The sequence below is a fragment of the Alexandromys fortis genome, unplaced genomic scaffold, assembly GCF_014885135.2.
Source record: "Alexandromys fortis isolate MF-2015 unplaced genomic scaffold, M_Fortis_MF-2015_v1.1 scaffold_3, whole genome shotgun sequence".
In the NCBI taxonomy this organism is placed as follows: domain Eukaryota; kingdom Metazoa; phylum Chordata; class Mammalia; order Rodentia; family Cricetidae; genus Alexandromys; species Alexandromys fortis.
This window is the reverse complement of record NW_026067909.1, coordinates 3,420,693-3,439,557: the sequence shown is the minus strand read 5'-3', so window position 1 is coordinate 3,439,557 and position 18,865 is coordinate 3,420,693. Positions and strand designations below refer to the sequence as shown.

Below are 18,865 nucleotides of genomic sequence, written 5' to 3'. Positions count from 1 at the left end.
CCATTCCGCAGGTTGCCTTTTAAGACAGGATCCCCCATTGAATCTGAAGTTGAACTCAACTCAATGGGCTGGGAAATGAGCTCCACCCTCCCACCCACCCCAAATGCTAAGGTTACCATCACATTACTTCTGTCTTTCTGTGGGTACTAAGGACACATATCATATCTTTATGTTTTCACAGCAGGGACTCTATAGGCAGAGACATTTTCTCAGGCCTTGTTTTGTTTTTAAAGCTTGAAGGATTTTGCTTAAGACATTAAGATGCTTTCTAAGATGGGAAGACAGAGCTGAAGCCCTGTCTAGGAAAGCATGCAATGCCTGCACCCGTTCACTTGCAGTTCTATCACTATGCCATGACTTGAAAAATGCAACTAGTAAACTGCATCTAATCTACTGTTCACGGGTCTAAGGAACATCAGCTACCAAAGAGACTGCAGGCATCAAAATAACTAAATAAACATATAAATAAAGTCAAGGCTCACGCTAACACAGGAAGCAAGCATGTAATTTTGGATCGAGGTAAGAATTCGGTAAGCAGACACGCATTCTAATTTCAGAATCAAACCACACAAAAACCATCTACCCCGGACAGATTTTCGTGTATTTCACATCACCTCGGGCATCACTGACGACTCAAAGAGTAACACAGAGGGGGGCGGCCCACAGCACCCACGTACACTGTGCGTTATGTAAAGCCAGCTGAGTCACACAATAACTACAGAACACCGGGCAGGGAGTTTCCCTTGTTTTCTTCTCTGAAACAGCGGGTACAATGCTGCATAATTTGCAGCTCAGCTAAAAGAATTCAATGATACAACATGCAGGCAGGCTTATCACAACACCCACCACAAAATGCAACCAGCAGCAGTCCTTCAAATACGAAAGGAGCGAGAAATGCGGGGCAGAAGCCGACATGGTGTTGTGATTTCTATCCGAAAGCCAAGGAACGAGAAAGGATACATCTTGTCCTGACACACTCCAGGTCCCAGGGTTAGGGACTATTTCCATCTCGCAGGCAATCAATGTTTCTCTAATGAAGACCAATGTATCATCTGAACGCTTTTCATGGCAAGTTTGGTGTCACAGGTGATGTGGCCAGGCTGAGCCCGATCTCTATATTGCAACTTTCGATTTTTATTTATTTACTTCTTCTTGGGAGTTGTGTCTTTGGTTTGTTTTGCTGTTTGTTTGTTTGGTTGTTTATTACATTTTGAGACAGGGCTCACTAGACAGACAGGTCATTATTAAGACATGCATACACTGCCGCTTTGGGCTCTCTGTACAGCAGATATGAGAAAAAAGTTCAAGGGAGTAAATTAATAGATCACCTCATTGGGGTGAAAACAGCTTGGGCCAACCCCACAGAGCCACCAGTCAGAAAAGGCCTCCTCGCTCCAGCCCCTGTTCCCGGGGACTCAACACAGTTGGATTCATAATTATTCTTTGTTTCATGCCTCCTTTCCCTCTCATTACACAGTAAGCTAATTGAGTAAGGAATCGCATCCCACCGCTCCTTCCTATCCCCGATGGCAGCATGCACAGTGCTGAGGACAGAGATCTTTAATACAAATCTTGATGAATAATTCAGCCCCCTGCTTTTTTTTTCCCTAAGTAATGGAACTTTGCAGGCACAAATTATGGTTGCAGGAAAATGATTCCCTCAGAGGAGAAGCTGGGACTTCCACACTCAGATGCCAACTGGGGCACCCACAACTTATATACTCCTGGCTTTGGCACAATCCCAAAAAGGGGTATCAGTGCTGGCATGAAACGAAAGCCAGATTCCTCCTTCTGTTCAGTGAGCAGCATCACTTTGGAATTTCCTTGTTGCTTGGCAACAGCTGCTGCTGAGACCAGGGCTCTCTCCCTGGGTACTAGAGAGGGAATCACCCTGCAGATGGCAAGATTCAAGGAGCTGGAAGGTGAAAGGAGGAATCCACACATCACCCTGGGAGGTTTCCTTCCCTCCCACCCCCACTCTCTCTGGAAGGGATATGTGGTTTAAAAACGATGCCGGGGATGAGATTTGTTGTGAAAGGAAATTATGATCAAATTTCAAATAACAGTCAATGCATCTGGAACATGACGCATATATAAGACAGTGGCTTCCTCCAGAGAGAAAAGTGACACACAGCACATCGCACCACATTGGGGCCAATGACCCAGCTGGGGACACTACCACTAGCCTGCATTAAATCAGGCAAGAACACTAGTTTGTTAAGCATACCCAGAAAATTTCAGTCCTAGAACGGGAAGATTCTTTCCACAGCTCGGTCACAAGCTGGAGCCCACACAGCTGACTCATGTCCCCTGGGCACCAAACTCCAGCACATCCTCCCCTCCCCCACGGCTTACACAAATCTAGTCCCTCAGGGAAGGAGTTTCATTTGCTGGTGGAGATTACCACAGGGCAGTAAATTAAGACCCTTCAGAAACGATTCAGACAAATCCATGATGACTTAGCAATCAGGAAGTATCCAGATGGCCCCTGGGTATCAGTATCCATAGAGACCCAAATAACCCAAAAGTGTTTAGAGAACTTACAGCCCCTCACTAATATTTTACACAGGAAGCCGATGGTGAGAAAACATCCCTGGGCAGGGCAGAGAAAGGTGGAAGCAGCAGGCTTTGGAGGACATCTGACCCAGGGCTGGCATGCCTAAGCCCTCAGGACACCAACATTTCTCCCCTCCAGAGTCCCATCTTCCAAAGGACAGAGTTAGCTCTGTGTTAGCTTTATCCTGCCAGAGTCCAAGAGATGCTTATCCCTCAGCAAATCTCAAACTCCAGCCATGACTGACAGACAACACAAAGATGTGATTCCTGATAAATGGCAGACATTAATAATCACAATTCACATCAGGCAGTTAAGAGGGGAAAAAAAATTGGATTTTCAAGCTCCATTTCAAGAGAGCATAAAGTCTCTGCACAGCTATGATACGGCCACATTAGGAGAATGCGGTTTTTAAATGAAGGATTTGTGCGGAGAGCCTCTGCCTCCTCCAGACAGAGTCACGGCAACAGCACTTGGTGTGCTCTGAATAAGAAGTGTCTCCACCGGACCGCCGCGTTTCTGGGAAGGCTGCAAGCGGTGGGAAAGGAAGCCGCTGATGAGTGACCTGCCACATTAGGCTGGGCTGAGTGTACATGAATCAGCAAAGAGGCCTTATCTCATACCACAAGGGGCCTAGAAAATGTCGGGCTAACCAACTTCTCCAAAGAAAGATAACCAGGGATTATCTCAAAGAGAAGTTAATATGGGGGAAGACACCAAGAAGAACGGTACCTCGAAACGGATGACCTACATACCGGTCAGAAAGTTCTGGAAGCAGGCATTATTCACAGGGCTTCAGAGGACCTTTAGTCAAGGTCATTTCCAGGGTTCAACTTCATTCTCAGATCTGATTTCAAAACTTACATACATTCCCTGATGCCTTGCTTCTTTCTTTTGTCTGGAAAGTATCTCAAAAGGAAATGGCAAGATGACTGAGGGGTAACAGAGCTTGCCAACAAGCCTGATGAAACTAAGTTCAATGCCAGGCGGTGGTGGCACACGCCTTTAATCCCACTACTTGGGAGGCAGAGGCAGGTGGATCTCTGTGAGTATGAGGCCAGCCTGGTCTACAAGAGCTAGTCCCAGGACAATTAGGGCTATTATACAGAGAAAGAACCAATTCCTACAACTTGTCCTCTGATTGTCCCCCCCAACACACACACCTCAAATAAATACATGTTTAAAAATAAAAATAAGTCCTCTCATTGTTTGATCTCCCTGCAGAGTTAATCCTTAGACGAAAATAGAAGTGTGAATCTTAAACTATGACGAATGCCGCCTCCTCTGCCCGAGTGCATCGACATCTATGTGGGTCCTTAGCAAAGGACAGAGTGAATGACGTCCACGCACCCACAGCAAACTCCTCCACTCGACAAGTAGTCACAAAGGATGTGTTTGAGAGGGAGGGATTCTAGAACTCACCATTCTGGGTCAGTTTGGTGGAGCACACCAGCGTGGAGATCTGGAAAGAGTCCTTGCTGATGGTACAACTCCCCAGACTCTGCATGCCCTTGCCCGTGGCCGAGTGGCCCTTTTCTTCCAACTCTGCCTTGGTAGAAGGGAGACTCAAGTATGTGGCTGCATCTTCCAGCTTCTTGGCTTCGGCCTGTGGGTTTGATTGGACAGTATGTCAATCAACATTCATCGAGGTCACCATGTAGGTTTTGCATGCTTTCTTATGCCGACTCCTTTCAACCCTCACACACCCCCCCCATGCTGTACTCGACAATGGACTTTAACGATGGTCCCTCTTCCTGCGCATTAATTCACATCCAAAGCCTTCGTACACAGCACCAAATGTGTTATTGCCTGTCATCTACAGTCGTTAGGAACAGCAAAAGGGCTGGTCATCATAACTGCTCATTTACATAATTAAATATAGCTCAATGCTAGAGAACAGCTCTCTCCTTGGGGTGGGAAATGTCAGCTGTGATGTTCATCTTGATCACAGGCTTGATTGGAGTAAGGAGTTAATGGAGTTTGGTGAAGCGCACCTCTAAGTGTGTCTATGACTGAGAATTAAATATGAGGGGAAAGTTACCTCCTGAAACCAGGTACATTCAGAGATTTGGGACCGTCATGGAGTAAGAGAAAGTCTACTTCCGTGGTATTCCCTCACTCTGCTTCCTGACCGCCGTGCTGTGAGCTGCCCCATCATATCCGTGAAGGACCGAAAGCACTGGAAGCTGTACCAGAACACACCCTGCCTCCCTTTAGCTGTTTTCCTCAGGTGTGTAGCCACAGCCTGGGCAACGAGCAGCTCAGCTCAGGTGAGGAGGTTGCGAAGGAGTGATGACAAAAGTGTCCCCAGTGTCCCAGTAACAATGTGCGCACCTTGTAGACAATAAGGTCGTGCTCCCCATCTCTCAGGGTGGTCCCATCGTATCTCATCAGCTTCACAAAGGCCAATGCGAAGATTTTCTCAGATTTATCCTTAGCTGCAAAGAAAACCAATCATCACCCTCAGCTACACTGAGGACAAAGCGACATTAGCACCATCTACCATGGACACCTTGATGAAAGCCGAACTGCACTGGCGAAGCCAGTGGAAGGCATAGAGAAATGGACTACAGTCAAGACTAGGAAGACTGTATCACAGAAGGTTCAGCTGTCCGCAAACCAGTTCAAATGCTCAGCAATTCAATGGCTCAGGGAAGAAGAGACTGTGGCCTGTGTGAACTGACCCCAGAATGAGGAACATGAGGGTTTTGAGAAGAACATGGAGGAAGTTCTCAAGATGCTACAATTCCAGGGGAGTAAGGAACAACAAAAGCAAATGTGGTGTGGCTTGAACAGGAATAAAGAGAGACCATGGTGTGAACAGGGGTAGAAACCTAAGACACGGCAGTATGCCTGCTCCTACATGTTCTCTGCAGCTGATGGATTTTTCTTCATGGCTCTCACCACTGGCGGATAAGAGTGTAGGGGAGGGGATTTGTTATGGTTATTGCTAGTGTCAGTCTACTGAGCCCTGGAATCTAAAGGTTTGCAAGCATGTGTGTGTGTCTATGTATATGTGCACATGTGTATGCATATATTGTGTATATGTGAACATATGCACGTATGCTTATGTATGTCTATATCTGTATGTCCATGTGTGCATATGTGTGTATATGTATGTTACAAAGGTATGTGTGTATATGTGTATGTGTATTGTGTATAGGTATGTAGATGTATGTGGAGATGTATGTATATGTGTATATGTGAACATGTATATATATGTGTATGCGTATCTATGTGTATATGCATGTGTGTATGAGTATATGTGTGTGCATGTTTGTATGAGTGTATATGTGAGCAGATAAGCATATATGATATATACATGTGAATGTGTATGTATATATATATATCTGTGTATATTTTTTACTGCCATTTCCTAGTGCATAAAATAAAGCCTGACAAATAAGAGCTACTCAAAAAATACTAGCACTTGTTATGGAGATGACCGACAAACAGGAAAGGTCTTTTAAGCACCAAAGAAAGCAAAACCTGGAAGCGTGCATAAGAGTAAAGGAACAGAGCCCTGTGGCTGGATGGTTAGAACACGTGTCTCTGAGAAGGCAGGTGGACCATAGGACAGGAAGACAGGGAAGTAGCAATGGGGACCCCACTCCTCTGAGGACAGAAGGTCAAGGGGCTGGTGAGTGAAGCAGTGATAGGCACAGGACAGTGGGGATAGGTAACAGGGACACAAACAGAGTCAGGACTGAAGAGATGAATTCCACAAGCTGCCATCCAAGGATGGCACACAGACACTGAGGTGCAGAGCCAGAAAATGTGTCAAAGGCATACGTACAAAAGTATGTTTAGAAAGGAAGGGACAGAAGCAAGACATGGCAGGAGGACACATCCACCTTCCTTCAGTTAAGGAGCTCAACGCATTCATCTCATGACCTCAACGCCCAAGAAGGCATACCTTACTTATCCTGGTGGTCACACTACCTTCCTTATATGCCACCGGGCTCAGTAAATGCTGGCTAATGAGTTAGTTAAAGGACAGTCAACCAACCAAAACAGAGAGACACAGAAACAGAAGAGATGTGCTTACTCTTCTACAACACAACATTACGGAGGAGCAGCACGAACTCAGAGTCCTGTGAACTACTGCAGAAACCCACATGGTCTTGAAGACTAGCCAAGGCTACCCTTCGCAGACAAGGCCAATCCAGAATGAATCAGCTTCTGACTAGTCCATGAAGACATATCTACAACACAGGAACCAATGTGTGGACATGGCCAAAAGCTGCCAGTGGGGAATGTCCTCACGTGTAGCTTTCTAGTTCAACCTAGATGATGGCAGGGGGCACCCCCTCACTTCCTCCTCTCCATCCCCAGCTCTAAGGTGGAAAGCAGCTAGTAAGGGGCTAGTGGGCAGCCAAGGGGACAAGATGTATTGAATCCCTTCGTTCTCTGACCAAGGCTGTGTGTACTCAGGCTCAGCTGTAGCAGCCCTATGACTGCCCTCAGTAGCTGGCAAACAAGATCTCATGACCACCATGTTTACAATGCTCAACATGTCTCCAGAACCCCACAAGCTGTGGCCTTAGAGACTTAATTAATTATGCAACTGCGTCTTGGCATGTCGGGTGATAGCATCTTGTCTATAATGAATACTTACTTAAAACTGATGAGAAAAACAAGGATTTTGAAAATGAGAATGCTAGAGATTATCCTCTGCCCTGGTATAACTCATTAATTAAGGGGACCGAGTTAGTTAGGCAAGGGGCTCCAGAGTCATTCTGACACAGTCCTCTCTGGAACCCAGAACTCTTCCCCACTGCGCTTCCTCCACAGAAACAGGAGGTCCCACAGCCCCTTACCATTCTTGGGATAATATGTGCCCAGAAAGCCAAGCCTGATCTACACATGGCCTTCCCAGCTTCCCAAGAGCGCCGAAGTTCCTGCTGCCCGCTCAGCAAAGCTCTGGTTCACACCTGGATCACACCTGGGCTGCTGAACCTCTGCAGGACACACCTGTGCCCAGAAAACGCCTTTCACCAGTCCCCATCTGTCCATACCCTACTCCAGTCAGGCCACATTTTAGTCCTGGCCCCCATTCCTCAGGTGGTCCTGCACACTAACACCATGCTGCTATTTAGCCCATAGTCTGCAAGAGGGGACCCTTCATCTCCTTGTTATACAGACAGGTGCTGACCAAAGACCAGGAAATGGAAGTGGCCTGGCCATTCACCCTCAGTATAGCACTAAGGTATGAGGTGGACCCAAAGCTCTTTTAGGGGCCACTGACTCAAAAGCCTCTACCCCGAATTTATGTGGGACATGGGAATTCTGGTCAGAAACACTGACTCTGAGGGCCTCTGGTGAGGTCTGAGTCAAACACCACAGTGAAACTCCTATTAGGGTCAAGATTAGACGCTCACAATCAGTAACCACATCCATCAGGAATCCTGGGGTTTCAGCCATCCAGGGAGGGTACTGTACACACTGAACAGAACCTGGCCTTCTACCTAGAGGCCCAAACATGGCCTTGCCCTCAGGCAAACACAAAAGTGAAGCACCATGTCTCTAGCTGGCCTTCCGTTCACCTGCTTTTCACATTTAAAGTGACCTCTGATGACCGCTCTGTTAGCCCAACCCTGATCTTTGCACACTGTTCAGATGGGATTGGGAGAGGTGGCTGCCATGCTCTCCTTCTATCCCACAATGATGCATCACAACAGGTCCTGGCTGTTTTGGAGTCTTTGTTTAACCACCTCCTGGCCTTGCACACTCTAAGTATGTACCCTTATAGGCTGGTGCTCACCTATGGCTCTCCAGATCTGTAGGACTTATGCCCTCTCCCTGCTAACTGCTACAAAGGACAGCAGCCCAGGCTTCTCAGTGGCCCTTCCCAGAGGACCACACACCTCCCAACAATGAGCCTCAGCACAGATCCAGCCCCCAGGTCACTTTTCTGTAGCCTCATTCTGCAGTCACACATAGCTGACCACAGCCAGGTCCTGACTCCCGAAAACTGTCAGACTGGAGACAGAGTAGCATTTCAACACAGCAACAGGCACCTCTCAAGAGCCAATACTGTGCTGAAGACAGGCTAAAGGATGACATTTCTGTCCTAAGCTAGGGTCAGGAGGCCAGAGTCCAGAACTGTCTCCCTGTGTGGCCCCCATGTGGTCATCTGAGGCACACTGTCTAACAGCTCACTCTTCTACCCAACTCAGTGTCACGCATTTCAGGCAATGGAGGATGGGAAGTATTTCTATCGTCCTTCTTTGATAGCTTAGTGTTTAGCATGGGCCTACATCTTTAGCAGGCTCGTCATTCAACCAATGTGATGGGACCAGCCTCAGTAAGCAGTGAGCATTTCTTTCAGAGGGGGAAAGGGAAGATGTAAAAGTAGGTTCCCTCCTCCAGCCTTGGTATCAAGGTCAATGCGGTTCCCATGTCTTGGAGAGCTCCAGAAATCAAGAAACACCAACAAAGACAAAGAGGGACCAAGTTCTCCATTCTGAGACAAACAGCACTAAGAGGCAATTTTTCACATGATCTGTTGTGATGCAGTGACTTTTCTAATAGATTGGTACGGGGGTGAGTCAAAGAAGAAAGCAGGCTGGAAAGATGGCTCATAGTTAAGAGCTCCTGCCGCAGACCTGAGCTCGGTTCACAGAACCCACACAGGGCAGCTCCCAACTGTGCACAGCTCCAGCTCAGAGTATCTGAAGTCCTTTCTGTCTCCCACGGCACCCACATCCTCAAAGCCACACTCAGACACACACAGAGAAATACAGCTAAAACCTTTAAAACCACGGAAAAGAGGCATGGGAAAGAGGAGCAAGGAGCAGGTGCCCATCCCATCCCAGACGAAAACAGAAAAGGAACTCCCCTGAGATCCAGTCAGTAGGGTTCTACAGGGGCCAGTTCAGGGCAAAGAAATGGCCAAGAAGCCACGACAACTCTGTAAAGGACAGCCGTGTCCCAAAGTCATCCAGAGCAGGTGCTGCCCGCTAAGCTATCCCTGGAAAACAAACACTGATGAAGTGGCCCGTTACTCACAGTCCTGCGAGGATCTATGGCGGAAGGTAAATCGCAGGTGACTCCGGTTCACATCCTCAATGGGGATGGCCACCTTGAAGAATCAGAAGGGGGCATGTGAGTACCTTTCCCAACATCCTCTAGCAGGAAGTTCTTAATTCAGCCCAGTTACTAGCACTGGTAAACATTCTGGAACCGGAGCAATGAAAACACTGTCTATCTTATCCTTATACGATTTCCGCCAAAGGCAAAATATCTTTTGAAAATTTAAACAAGATAATATTGTGAAGGACACCAAGCCGACTCTGCTAGACAGGCAGATATTTTTTTTTGTTGTTTTAACACTCAGATGCACACTGCTCAGATTCTATTTTTTGAAAGTCGCTGTCTTCATTGTAGCCCCTACATAAAGGTGTCCACATCCCCTCTGCAGCTGCAGCAAGAACGCTTTCTTGTTACATTATGGCCAAAGAACAAGGCCGCGTGTGTGCTGCCTGTAAGCAGAGACTGCCCCTAATGTTCATGTCAATATCGACAGTCCAGAGCCCACCCCTTATTTTCTGCGACTCAGGTTCGTGGGGGCGGGGTGAAACACTACAGTGGGGTACCACGACACTGGGAGCAGGCTGTATGATGACAGCATTCTGTCAATGCCAGAAGAAGCAGATTCACCTTTCAACGAAAACCCCCACACATGGCATCAACGCTTCTGCCCATTTGGTACAGAGGCAGCAGGCCACGCATACCGCAGAACCAAGGGGACAGAGACAATAGCTATTCTTAAGATGTGACAATGCATCTCCATCCATGTCCTATCTTTACATTTGAAGGAGATGCGGATAAATCTATTAGAAGAACTACCAACCTTAACAACCTTGAACAATGTGGCTTTGTGTACCTGAGGGAGGATTTTACAATCACCTCCTCCCCGGGGGGTGGGGGAGCTAAAATGACCAGAGAAACACAATACCTTAAGGGTCTCAAACCAGCGAGGCTGCTTCACTTGGTAATAAATCACTGACTTGTACTCTGAGATCGCCTCATCACCGGCACCGGGGAAGATCACATGCTTTAGGAGAAGGCATAAAGAAAGAGTTCATGTTAGGGCTGCAGAGGTGGCTCAGTGGGTAATAGCCGTTGCTCCCAAGCCTAAGAAACCTGAACTCAATCCCCAGGACCTACATGGAAGAAGGAGAGAACACATACACACACATACATGCAAAATGAGTGTATATATGTTGTATATGCATACATTTAGTTTTAAAACACATACATTGAGGATTAAAAATGATGACGTTAGGATATCACAGTGTTGCCGGGTGATGGTGGCGCATGCCTTTAATCCCAGCACTCGGAGGCAGAGGCAGGTGGATCTCTGTGAGTTCGAGGCCAGCCTGGTCTACAAGAGCTAGTTCCAGGACAGGAACCAAAAAGCTACGGAGAAACCCTGTCTCGAAAAATCCAAAAAAAAAAAAAAAAAAAAACAACAACAACAAAAGATATCACAGTGTCTTCCCTACATATTCCTGTTGCATCCACCAAAGAAGGAGAGGAAGGAAGTAATCCAGAGTGGCAATAAACCATTGTGTTTGGTATGCATTCCCAACAAGGAAGGGGCAGGTCTGCATGTGCTAGTGGCTAGTCTAAACCAGTCTCAGACCCTGGGGGTACCACTTCTGTCCCCTCCCCAACTCACTCCAAATTACAGTATGAGAAAACTTGCCTGATTTTACTCAGTGGGTCTAGAAGCAAAGTGGGTCTACTGAACAGGAATTGGCAAGACTCATCCCTCTAGCCATAAACATTGCTTAAGAAATTTCAACCAGATTCATACCACTAAAGCCTAAGGGGCTAAGGCAGTATAGCTTAAGGCTTCTAGAGATATGAATGGCACCAGCCAAGGCTAGACAGGAGAAAAAGTGTGAGCCCTGATGAACATATCTGAGCCCAGGCACAAGCCCAGCCATTGGCTGTCCAGTCCAATGGTACCTAAGGGCACCTACTCTGCTCATCAGAGGGAAACACAGGCTCTGGGCCACTCTGGTAGATTCTGCTGGCTGCTCTGGCCATGGGGATAAGATACTGGTCACCACGGTAATGTGAGTGATAGCTTGTTCAGATGATATTAAAAGTCTCTGACCCTGAGCAAAAAGCATTATTTCTCAGATTCCATTTCCTCATCTCTTAAATACTGAAAGTAATGGTCTCTGACCTACCATTGTGGTTGCTACGTACGTAGGATTATGCCAAGAAATAAGAACCCTTTATAAGACTGAGCAAGGAGTGTGGTCAAAATCGACAGGGATGCCCTGAGACACCAAGACATAAGGGCAGGCAGGAAAAAAGGAGACCAGCACCAACATACTTTCCAACAGATGAGTTAACACAATCAATGAAGAACATGTCAGATCCCGCAGCAGAGCCAAGGCAGACACATACAACGCTGCACTTGAACTCTACAGACGAGACTCAGTTGAAAAGAGATACCTCCAATCGCTTCCCGTCTTCATCATAGACGGACACCGTCACCTCCACGTTCTTCGCTGTCGTTTTACTGCCTTTATCAAAATCCCCTTGAACCAACGTCACATAGATATCATTGCGGACATCGCCTGGGGGAGGAAGTTATATCCTTAATAGCAATCCATCATTCATAGTGTGATCGTGAATTTGGCCTAATTGTCAGAAGTGCTGTCTTAACGGAATATTATAAATACTATATTAGATAGTTCAGAAATATTTCCTACAAAATAGCCTGGTCTTCTAAAGCATGGCAAAACCAATTCAAATCAACTTCATTTCTACACCTCTTTGAAGGGCCCAGAGTGGCCGCAATGCCACTGATGAAGCTACAAGGACCCAACCCCTGTGTAGCATCCCATGATCAATAGAGAGCCTTATAAGCTGCCCAGGAGCTATCCCTAACCAAAATCACCTGTGTCCTCAGGATCCAATTCGCACATGCAAAAGAGAACTGGCAAGACCAGATTCCTTTGAACTATTTGGTTTCAAGCCTTGACCTAAAAGTCTACTGAAAATGAGAACCCTGAGCCACATACAAGGCACAGGTCACCGAGAAGTTTCTGTGAGGTTCTTCTAGCAGCTGTCAGGACCCCAAGTAGGAAGAATAAAACAGAAGTATATAGAGTTTGGGGGAGGGAGGTGTGTTGGTTTTAGGTCTTGTTTTGTTTTGTTTATGATCTCTCTTACAGCCCAGGAAGGCCTCCAGTTTACAGCCATCCTCCTGCCTCAGCCAAGTGCTAGGATCACAAGGGTACACCCACCACATACAACCCTGTACATTTTAGAATCAAATAGACCTTTAATTGTGATGAGGGCAGACTAGAACAGAGGAACTGAGACTTCGTACTGTTGAAAATGTGTGAATGAGCAAACTGCAAGTTTTCACAGAACCGTGATGGAGAGGAGGGGTCACTGCTGCCAACTAGTTCCCAGGCGGCCCGGCCCCACCCATTCCCAACCCTGCTCTGCACAGAAGAGCGTAGTGCAACAGACCCCTGTGGTGGTTAGGGATGAAGACTTCTTAAGGGACAAAAAAGCCTTTTCTTTCTTTCTTGTTTTTTTATTGTGCTTTTCTTTTTTTGAAAAAAAAATTGCTCTATTTTGGCTTCTAATGTATCCAACTATTGAATTAAAGTTGCATTTAAAAGTCATTATTGTAATGGTCCCAGTGGGTTGCTCCCACAGTCATGGAGGCTGCTCAGGAGGGAAGCTGAGCTGCCATGGAGGATACTGCCCACGACACAGGTTAAAAAGGCTGAAGCATGAGGTTGGGGGTAGGAGTGGGAGTGGTGGGACAGGAAGCAAAATGTCCCCCCACACAAGATGCACCACTATCAGCTGTAGGACCTCAGTTAAGTCCCTTCGCCTCCAGGGCTAGCTCACCACTTAACAGCCTTATTGATTTGCCACACATCAATTGTATGTTTCTTGGCCTGAAAATTCTACCCAAACACAGACACCGTAATCTTTCTGTGTGTGCTTTGTGTACACAGCTGTATGTGCAGTTGAGTGCACACACAAGGGGAGGTCAGAGGACAACCTCAACGGTTGTTCTCAAGGCACACTTACCTTGTGTTGTAGGACAAATTCCCCCCAATCAACTAGGCTGGCTGGCCAATCAGTCCCAGGGATCTACTGCGTCTCTCCAATCCACTGGGGTGCAAGCACATGCCACCATGCCCAGCACGTTTTAAGTGGCTTTTGGGACTCTAAAACTCAGGTCCTTGCAAGCAGTTTTACCGATTCAGCCATCATCCTATCACCCAAAGACATAACCTTTTATCTGAGAGCTATGGAAGCTTCCTAAAAACCTCGGCAGGCAGCGAAGTAACACGGGCTACAAGGCCTCAAGGGACTAAAGCCCCGCAGCCTCACGCCCATATTCATCATTCCTACAGAGATTTGCTTCTGAGACATCACAGAAAAAAGGACACCATTTGCCGTGGAGAAACCCACGGTTGAAGGGGCATCACACAGATGTGCAGCAAAGGCTGGGCTCAATAGAGTAGGAAGTTAGTTGTTTGAAGATTTGACTGGATGCTACCATCTTCCCAGTTCCATGGAGAACTCAGCTTCTTCCCCTGCCAGGGTAGAAGGGGTCAGCAAGACTGTGTTAGCACGGGCTCTCCTAATGTACAAAGATGCATGCCTTCACAAGAAAGATGACACCAGGACTGAGGACTTGGTGCCCTAGCCTGCCCAGTGCTTACTCAGGCAACAGAGAACAAGGGTGATTCGCTGCTGCGCAAATTCTAATTGTTCTTAATTAATAAAAGCCTGGAGAAGTCAGGTATCAGGGTAAATACTGAAAAATCAGAGAACCAGTCACTAGTTCTCACCTCTACTGTATCCTCAGACCAAAGGGCGATCCTGTCCCTACAAATCCTCAGACTGAATCCTGAGCTCTTATCTCCTCCCGCCTTATATTCCTCTCTCTGCCCAGCCAATCACTTCCCTTCTCCAATTCCTTGTTGGGATTAAAGGTGTGCGCCACCACTGCCTGGCCTCTATGGCTAACTACTGGCTTAGCTCTGCACTCTGATTTTCAGGCAAGTTTTATTTGTTAGACCACAAACAACATATCACCACAATTCACTCTAGCTAGAATCCCTCTCTAGCAGCTACTCAGCATATGGAGTCTCGTTCTTGACCAGAACAATACTCAGCAGCATGGGTTCTCCAAAAGCCAATCATGGAATAAACTGAAGAACTGGATTTAACTTTGCAAGCTTATCTACTACAAGGAAAACCCTATCAGCATTAGCAGGAAATTCCAAGGTTTCCCAGTTGGAATGGTTTGATTTCAGGGTCATCTTGGTCACCTGGCCATGGGTGGGAGATGATCTTGATTAGGTAAGCTGAGGTGAGAGTTTCTATATTAACTGTAGGTGGAACCATCTCCCAGGCAGGGTTTCCTGACCTATAGGAGACAGAGCGAACTGAGCAGTCGCTTGCGTTCATTGCTCTCGTGAGAGCAGACAAATGTGACCAGCTGCTTCATCCTCCTGCCATGATGAACTAGACAGTGAACAGTGAGCTAAGAGAAACCTTTGCTCGCCTAAATCGCTTTTGTCAGAGTCTTTTATTACAGCAGCAGAAGAGGGGGAGCTGAGACACCCGTAAAAATGAGGATATCCTAAGAGATCAAATAAATCCACCCATGAAGGCGCATCTCAGTTCCAAATATAAACCGAAAGTCCACAGATCAGCTCATTCCCAGGAATAAGACTAGCATACCATATCTACACAGCGAGCAACCATGCTATCCAGGCTAGCCCACTTCAGTTTTCTGTCACGACAGCAGACAGAGTAGCCAATAACCCACACCAATCCTGAAAGGCAAACAGAATGGAAAGCATACATCCCATGGCTGCATGAAATAAAACAGCAATGCCTGGGGCAGCAGGCACACTGGGCAGCCAGATGCCTCTCACCGGAGTATGCAGCAACCGCAGCATCGGGGACCTGCAGCAGAAGGCCACCTGTGCCTGCTGATCTTGGAAATCACCATTTCCAATGCCCAATGCCCATGTGACTTCGGGTTGTGGTTTAATCTTGATTGGAATTAGTTCAATAACAATCTTTAAGAGAATAAGATCCTTCTGTGGACCAGGTCAGACTATTCAAATGAACATTAGTTGCCAACCAAATTGTGCATCAAGATAAATATGAACATTTGTCCCACAGGTAGATACCAACAATAGTATCAGATTACTGCTATGGAGTTTATTTAGAAACTGGAAAGTGAGCCGGGCGGTGGTGGCACACGCCTTTAATCCCAGCACTCAGGAGAAAGAGGCAGGCAGATCTCTGTGAGTTAGAGGCCTGCCTGATCTATAAGACAGGCACAAAAGCTACAAAGAAACCATGTCTCAAAAAACCCAAAAAGAAAGAAAAGAAAGTGGAAAGTTGTTAAACATAAGAGATAAATGTTAAAATAAATAACCCAAGTATCAATTCATGCAGCTTAAAATACATGGCTGAGCCTGAGCTACATCGGGGTAGTGACAAACACCCCCTGAGCAGATCCCAAGGAAAGTATCATCCTTCTGACCTGCCACTGTCCCGGGTATATGACACTCCTTCCTTCCTTCCTTCCTTCCTTCCTTCCTTCCTTCCTTCCTTCCTTCCTTCCTTCCTTCGATCAGATATTTCATCTCTTGCTTGGAGGGAATCCATGCCTCCCCACATGTGACGTTTGCCATTAGAGGGAAGCTAACCCTAAGCAAGCTCAGGGGCCAAAGTGTGTATCCCACCACCGTGTCTGGTCTCAGACCATGAACACCGAAGTTATTCATAACAACCCTGGGCCTGACACAGTACTTGCCACCTGCTCAACTCGCTCTCACTGCAAGAGCGCCTGCACACCGCTGTGCTATGCATGATCACCCATCAGGGCCGGCGACCTAAGCAGGGAGCACAAAGGCACTGAGCAAGATTAACCTTACCTGGCATGATAATCTCTGGAAACCCTGTCTTGCGGGCCACGGCTGTGGTCCTGTCCACCAAGTGAGGAAACTCCTTCCGAATCTGATGTATGTCTCCAGGAAGTAATTTCAAGGTTACCCACAAACCTGCAAAAAGAAAGGCTGCCTAAGTCACGTTTACCACAAGTGTGGTGCTGAAAACAATTTTGGCAGTTAAGAAACTTTTCATCGACTACAGCACTACAGACAGGCAAATATTCGGGCAAACGTCCAGGTGAGAGGCACTCCGCACAGGGGCACGCACTCTGTCTAGGTACAGACCTTGCCTGTGAGATCAGACAGTAAGACCACGGGATGGAAGGGGAGTATTCCATGTGTGTGCCAAGGACAATTGGCTCTTTTGAATTCTCTCAATTTAGAAGAAACCAGAAGGTGGCATCTGAGGTGGGGGGGCTGAGAAAAGCAGGCAGAGACTTAGAGGCTCATGCCCACCACACAGGTCGGCATCTGGAGGCCAGTAGGGACCATGGTGCTCTGAGGAGGTTCCACAGGCTCGGGAATGAGGCAGAGGTCTGACCTGAAAATAACCTATCAGCTGCAGGGGCGAGTTAAAGGGAAAATATTGAGTCAGAAGAGGCTACAGGAAGCTAATATCTGAATAATGGGGAGGGGCTCCCCTAATAATGAAGAGGAGCTTGGGACAAGGGATCAATGTGGGAGTCAAAAAGACAGAACTAGGGAGGGGGAAGAAAAAGGAAAGTGGCTCTCAGAAGCAGTGATCTTCACTCCCCGCTGAAAGCCTGCTCCAGAAGATATTCTGAGTGAGATAAAAAATGTTTCAAAGCATGTGTGGGAGGTTCTCTTAACTTGCAGGTCATGCTGAGGAGGAGATAGAGAGAATGAGATAGCAGGAAATGTGTCATCCACATGGTCAAAGTGTGAAACTCAAGAGGGAAGGTGAGTGGGTGGCACTGAGCATCAAGGATGTCCCCTTGACTCTCTAGGCAGAAGGGAGGGCAGAAACTGGCAAGAAAAAGATAAAAGAGCAGATCCCAGGGAGCAAAAACTGGATAGGGCGGAAAGACAGACACAGTCAACAGACCTGGGAATGACCAGCGCATCCTGTTTAAGGTGGTTCCCTTTCTACAAGGTTCCTTTTCTTTTTCTCTCTAAGATATAGAATTCCAGATCATGAGAGAATCTCAAAGAGAGAGGGATGCCCAGTACAGGAAAGTCCCCATGAATGACATCAAAGGATGGCACCAAGAAAAGGTTACATGTATCATGCTTCAGGAAATGAACTGCATGTGTTCACCAAGAAATGTGAACGACCTTTACTATGGGATAATGTTCTTATACACTGTAAAGATTTGTCACTTGTATTAGTTTAATAAAATGCTGATCGGCTAGTAGCTAGGCAGGAAGTATAGGTGGGGCAACCAGACTAAGAGAATTCTGGGAAGAGGAAAGGCAGGGATGCACACCAGCCAGATGCAGAGAAAGCAAGATGAGAACTTCTTACTGATAAAAAGGTACCAAGTCATGTGGCTACACATAGAGGACAATGACGGGTTAGTTTAAGTTGTATGAGCTAGTTAATAATAAGCCTGAGCTAATAGGCCAAGCAATTTATAATTAATATAAGCTATGTGTGTCTTTGGGACTGAATGACAGTGGGGCAGAAACTTCCATCTGCAGACCTGGTTTGTATTCCCTAACCCATGCTCCCAGGAACTGACTGCATCTCCACACACACCCAGTCTACGGCTGTGTGGGATTTTTCTAACTGACACTAAAGCACAAGAGCCAACAGGCAGTTCTGGGCATGCAAAGAATAAAACAGACCCTCAAGGGACTGGGTACTTGATCTTGTTCCCCTTCTCCCTTATTCTGCCACACAGTCAAGCAAACTAAACCTAGTCACATTAAGTAGAATCGGAAAGGCTACCTTTCAAACACCCTAACCAACAGCCTGCTCACTTATCTAGGTGGATAAAAGAGAATACTGGTGACACAATTCAATTTGTTACGATTGAAATACAGAAATTAAATCGTCCTGATTACGGAACAGGGGAAAATGAGGCCAGTTTTCAAAGAATAAGTGTGTTTGGAGTTGATAGGTGTTTGTGTTGATACGTGTTTCCGAATGCCTGAACACAGAACGGTTACTCATCACTTCTCAAACAAGGGAAGCAGGTGTGGTGTGAGGCTCTGCCGTCCATATACACCCATGGTAATTCAGAGACAGGAAGCAGAATCGTGAGGGTTAAACAGAAAAGATTTAAAGGGTGATTGCTGGGCATGCATAAGACCCTGGGGACAGCCAAAGGCACTGCAAGATCTTCATGAGTCTCTGCCTTTGTGCCGAGGA

The 18,865-nt window shown here is 46.8% G+C and overlaps 1 protein-coding gene across 2 annotated transcripts in view; it reads right to left on the bottom strand.

The window, feature by feature from the left end:
* Positions 1–18,865, bottom strand: part of Dock1 (dedicator of cytokinesis 1) — a 512,909-nt gene that overhangs the window by 409,533 nt on the left and 84,511 nt on the right. For both annotated transcript variants that reach the window (XM_050136678.1, XM_050136679.1), the window contains exons 13-18: positions 16,516–16,641; positions 12,032–12,156; positions 10,515–10,613; positions 9,566–9,638; positions 4,889–4,992; positions 3,977–4,160 (exon numbers count right to left, since the gene is read on the bottom strand). In XM_050136678.1, the coding sequence (XP_049992635.1) occupies positions 3,977–4,160; positions 4,889–4,992; positions 9,566–9,638; positions 10,515–10,613; positions 12,032–12,156; positions 16,516–16,641 (711 nt within the window). The remainder of the gene's footprint in view (positions 1–3,976; positions 4,161–4,888; positions 4,993–9,565; positions 9,639–10,514; positions 10,614–12,031; positions 12,157–16,515; positions 16,642–18,865) is intronic.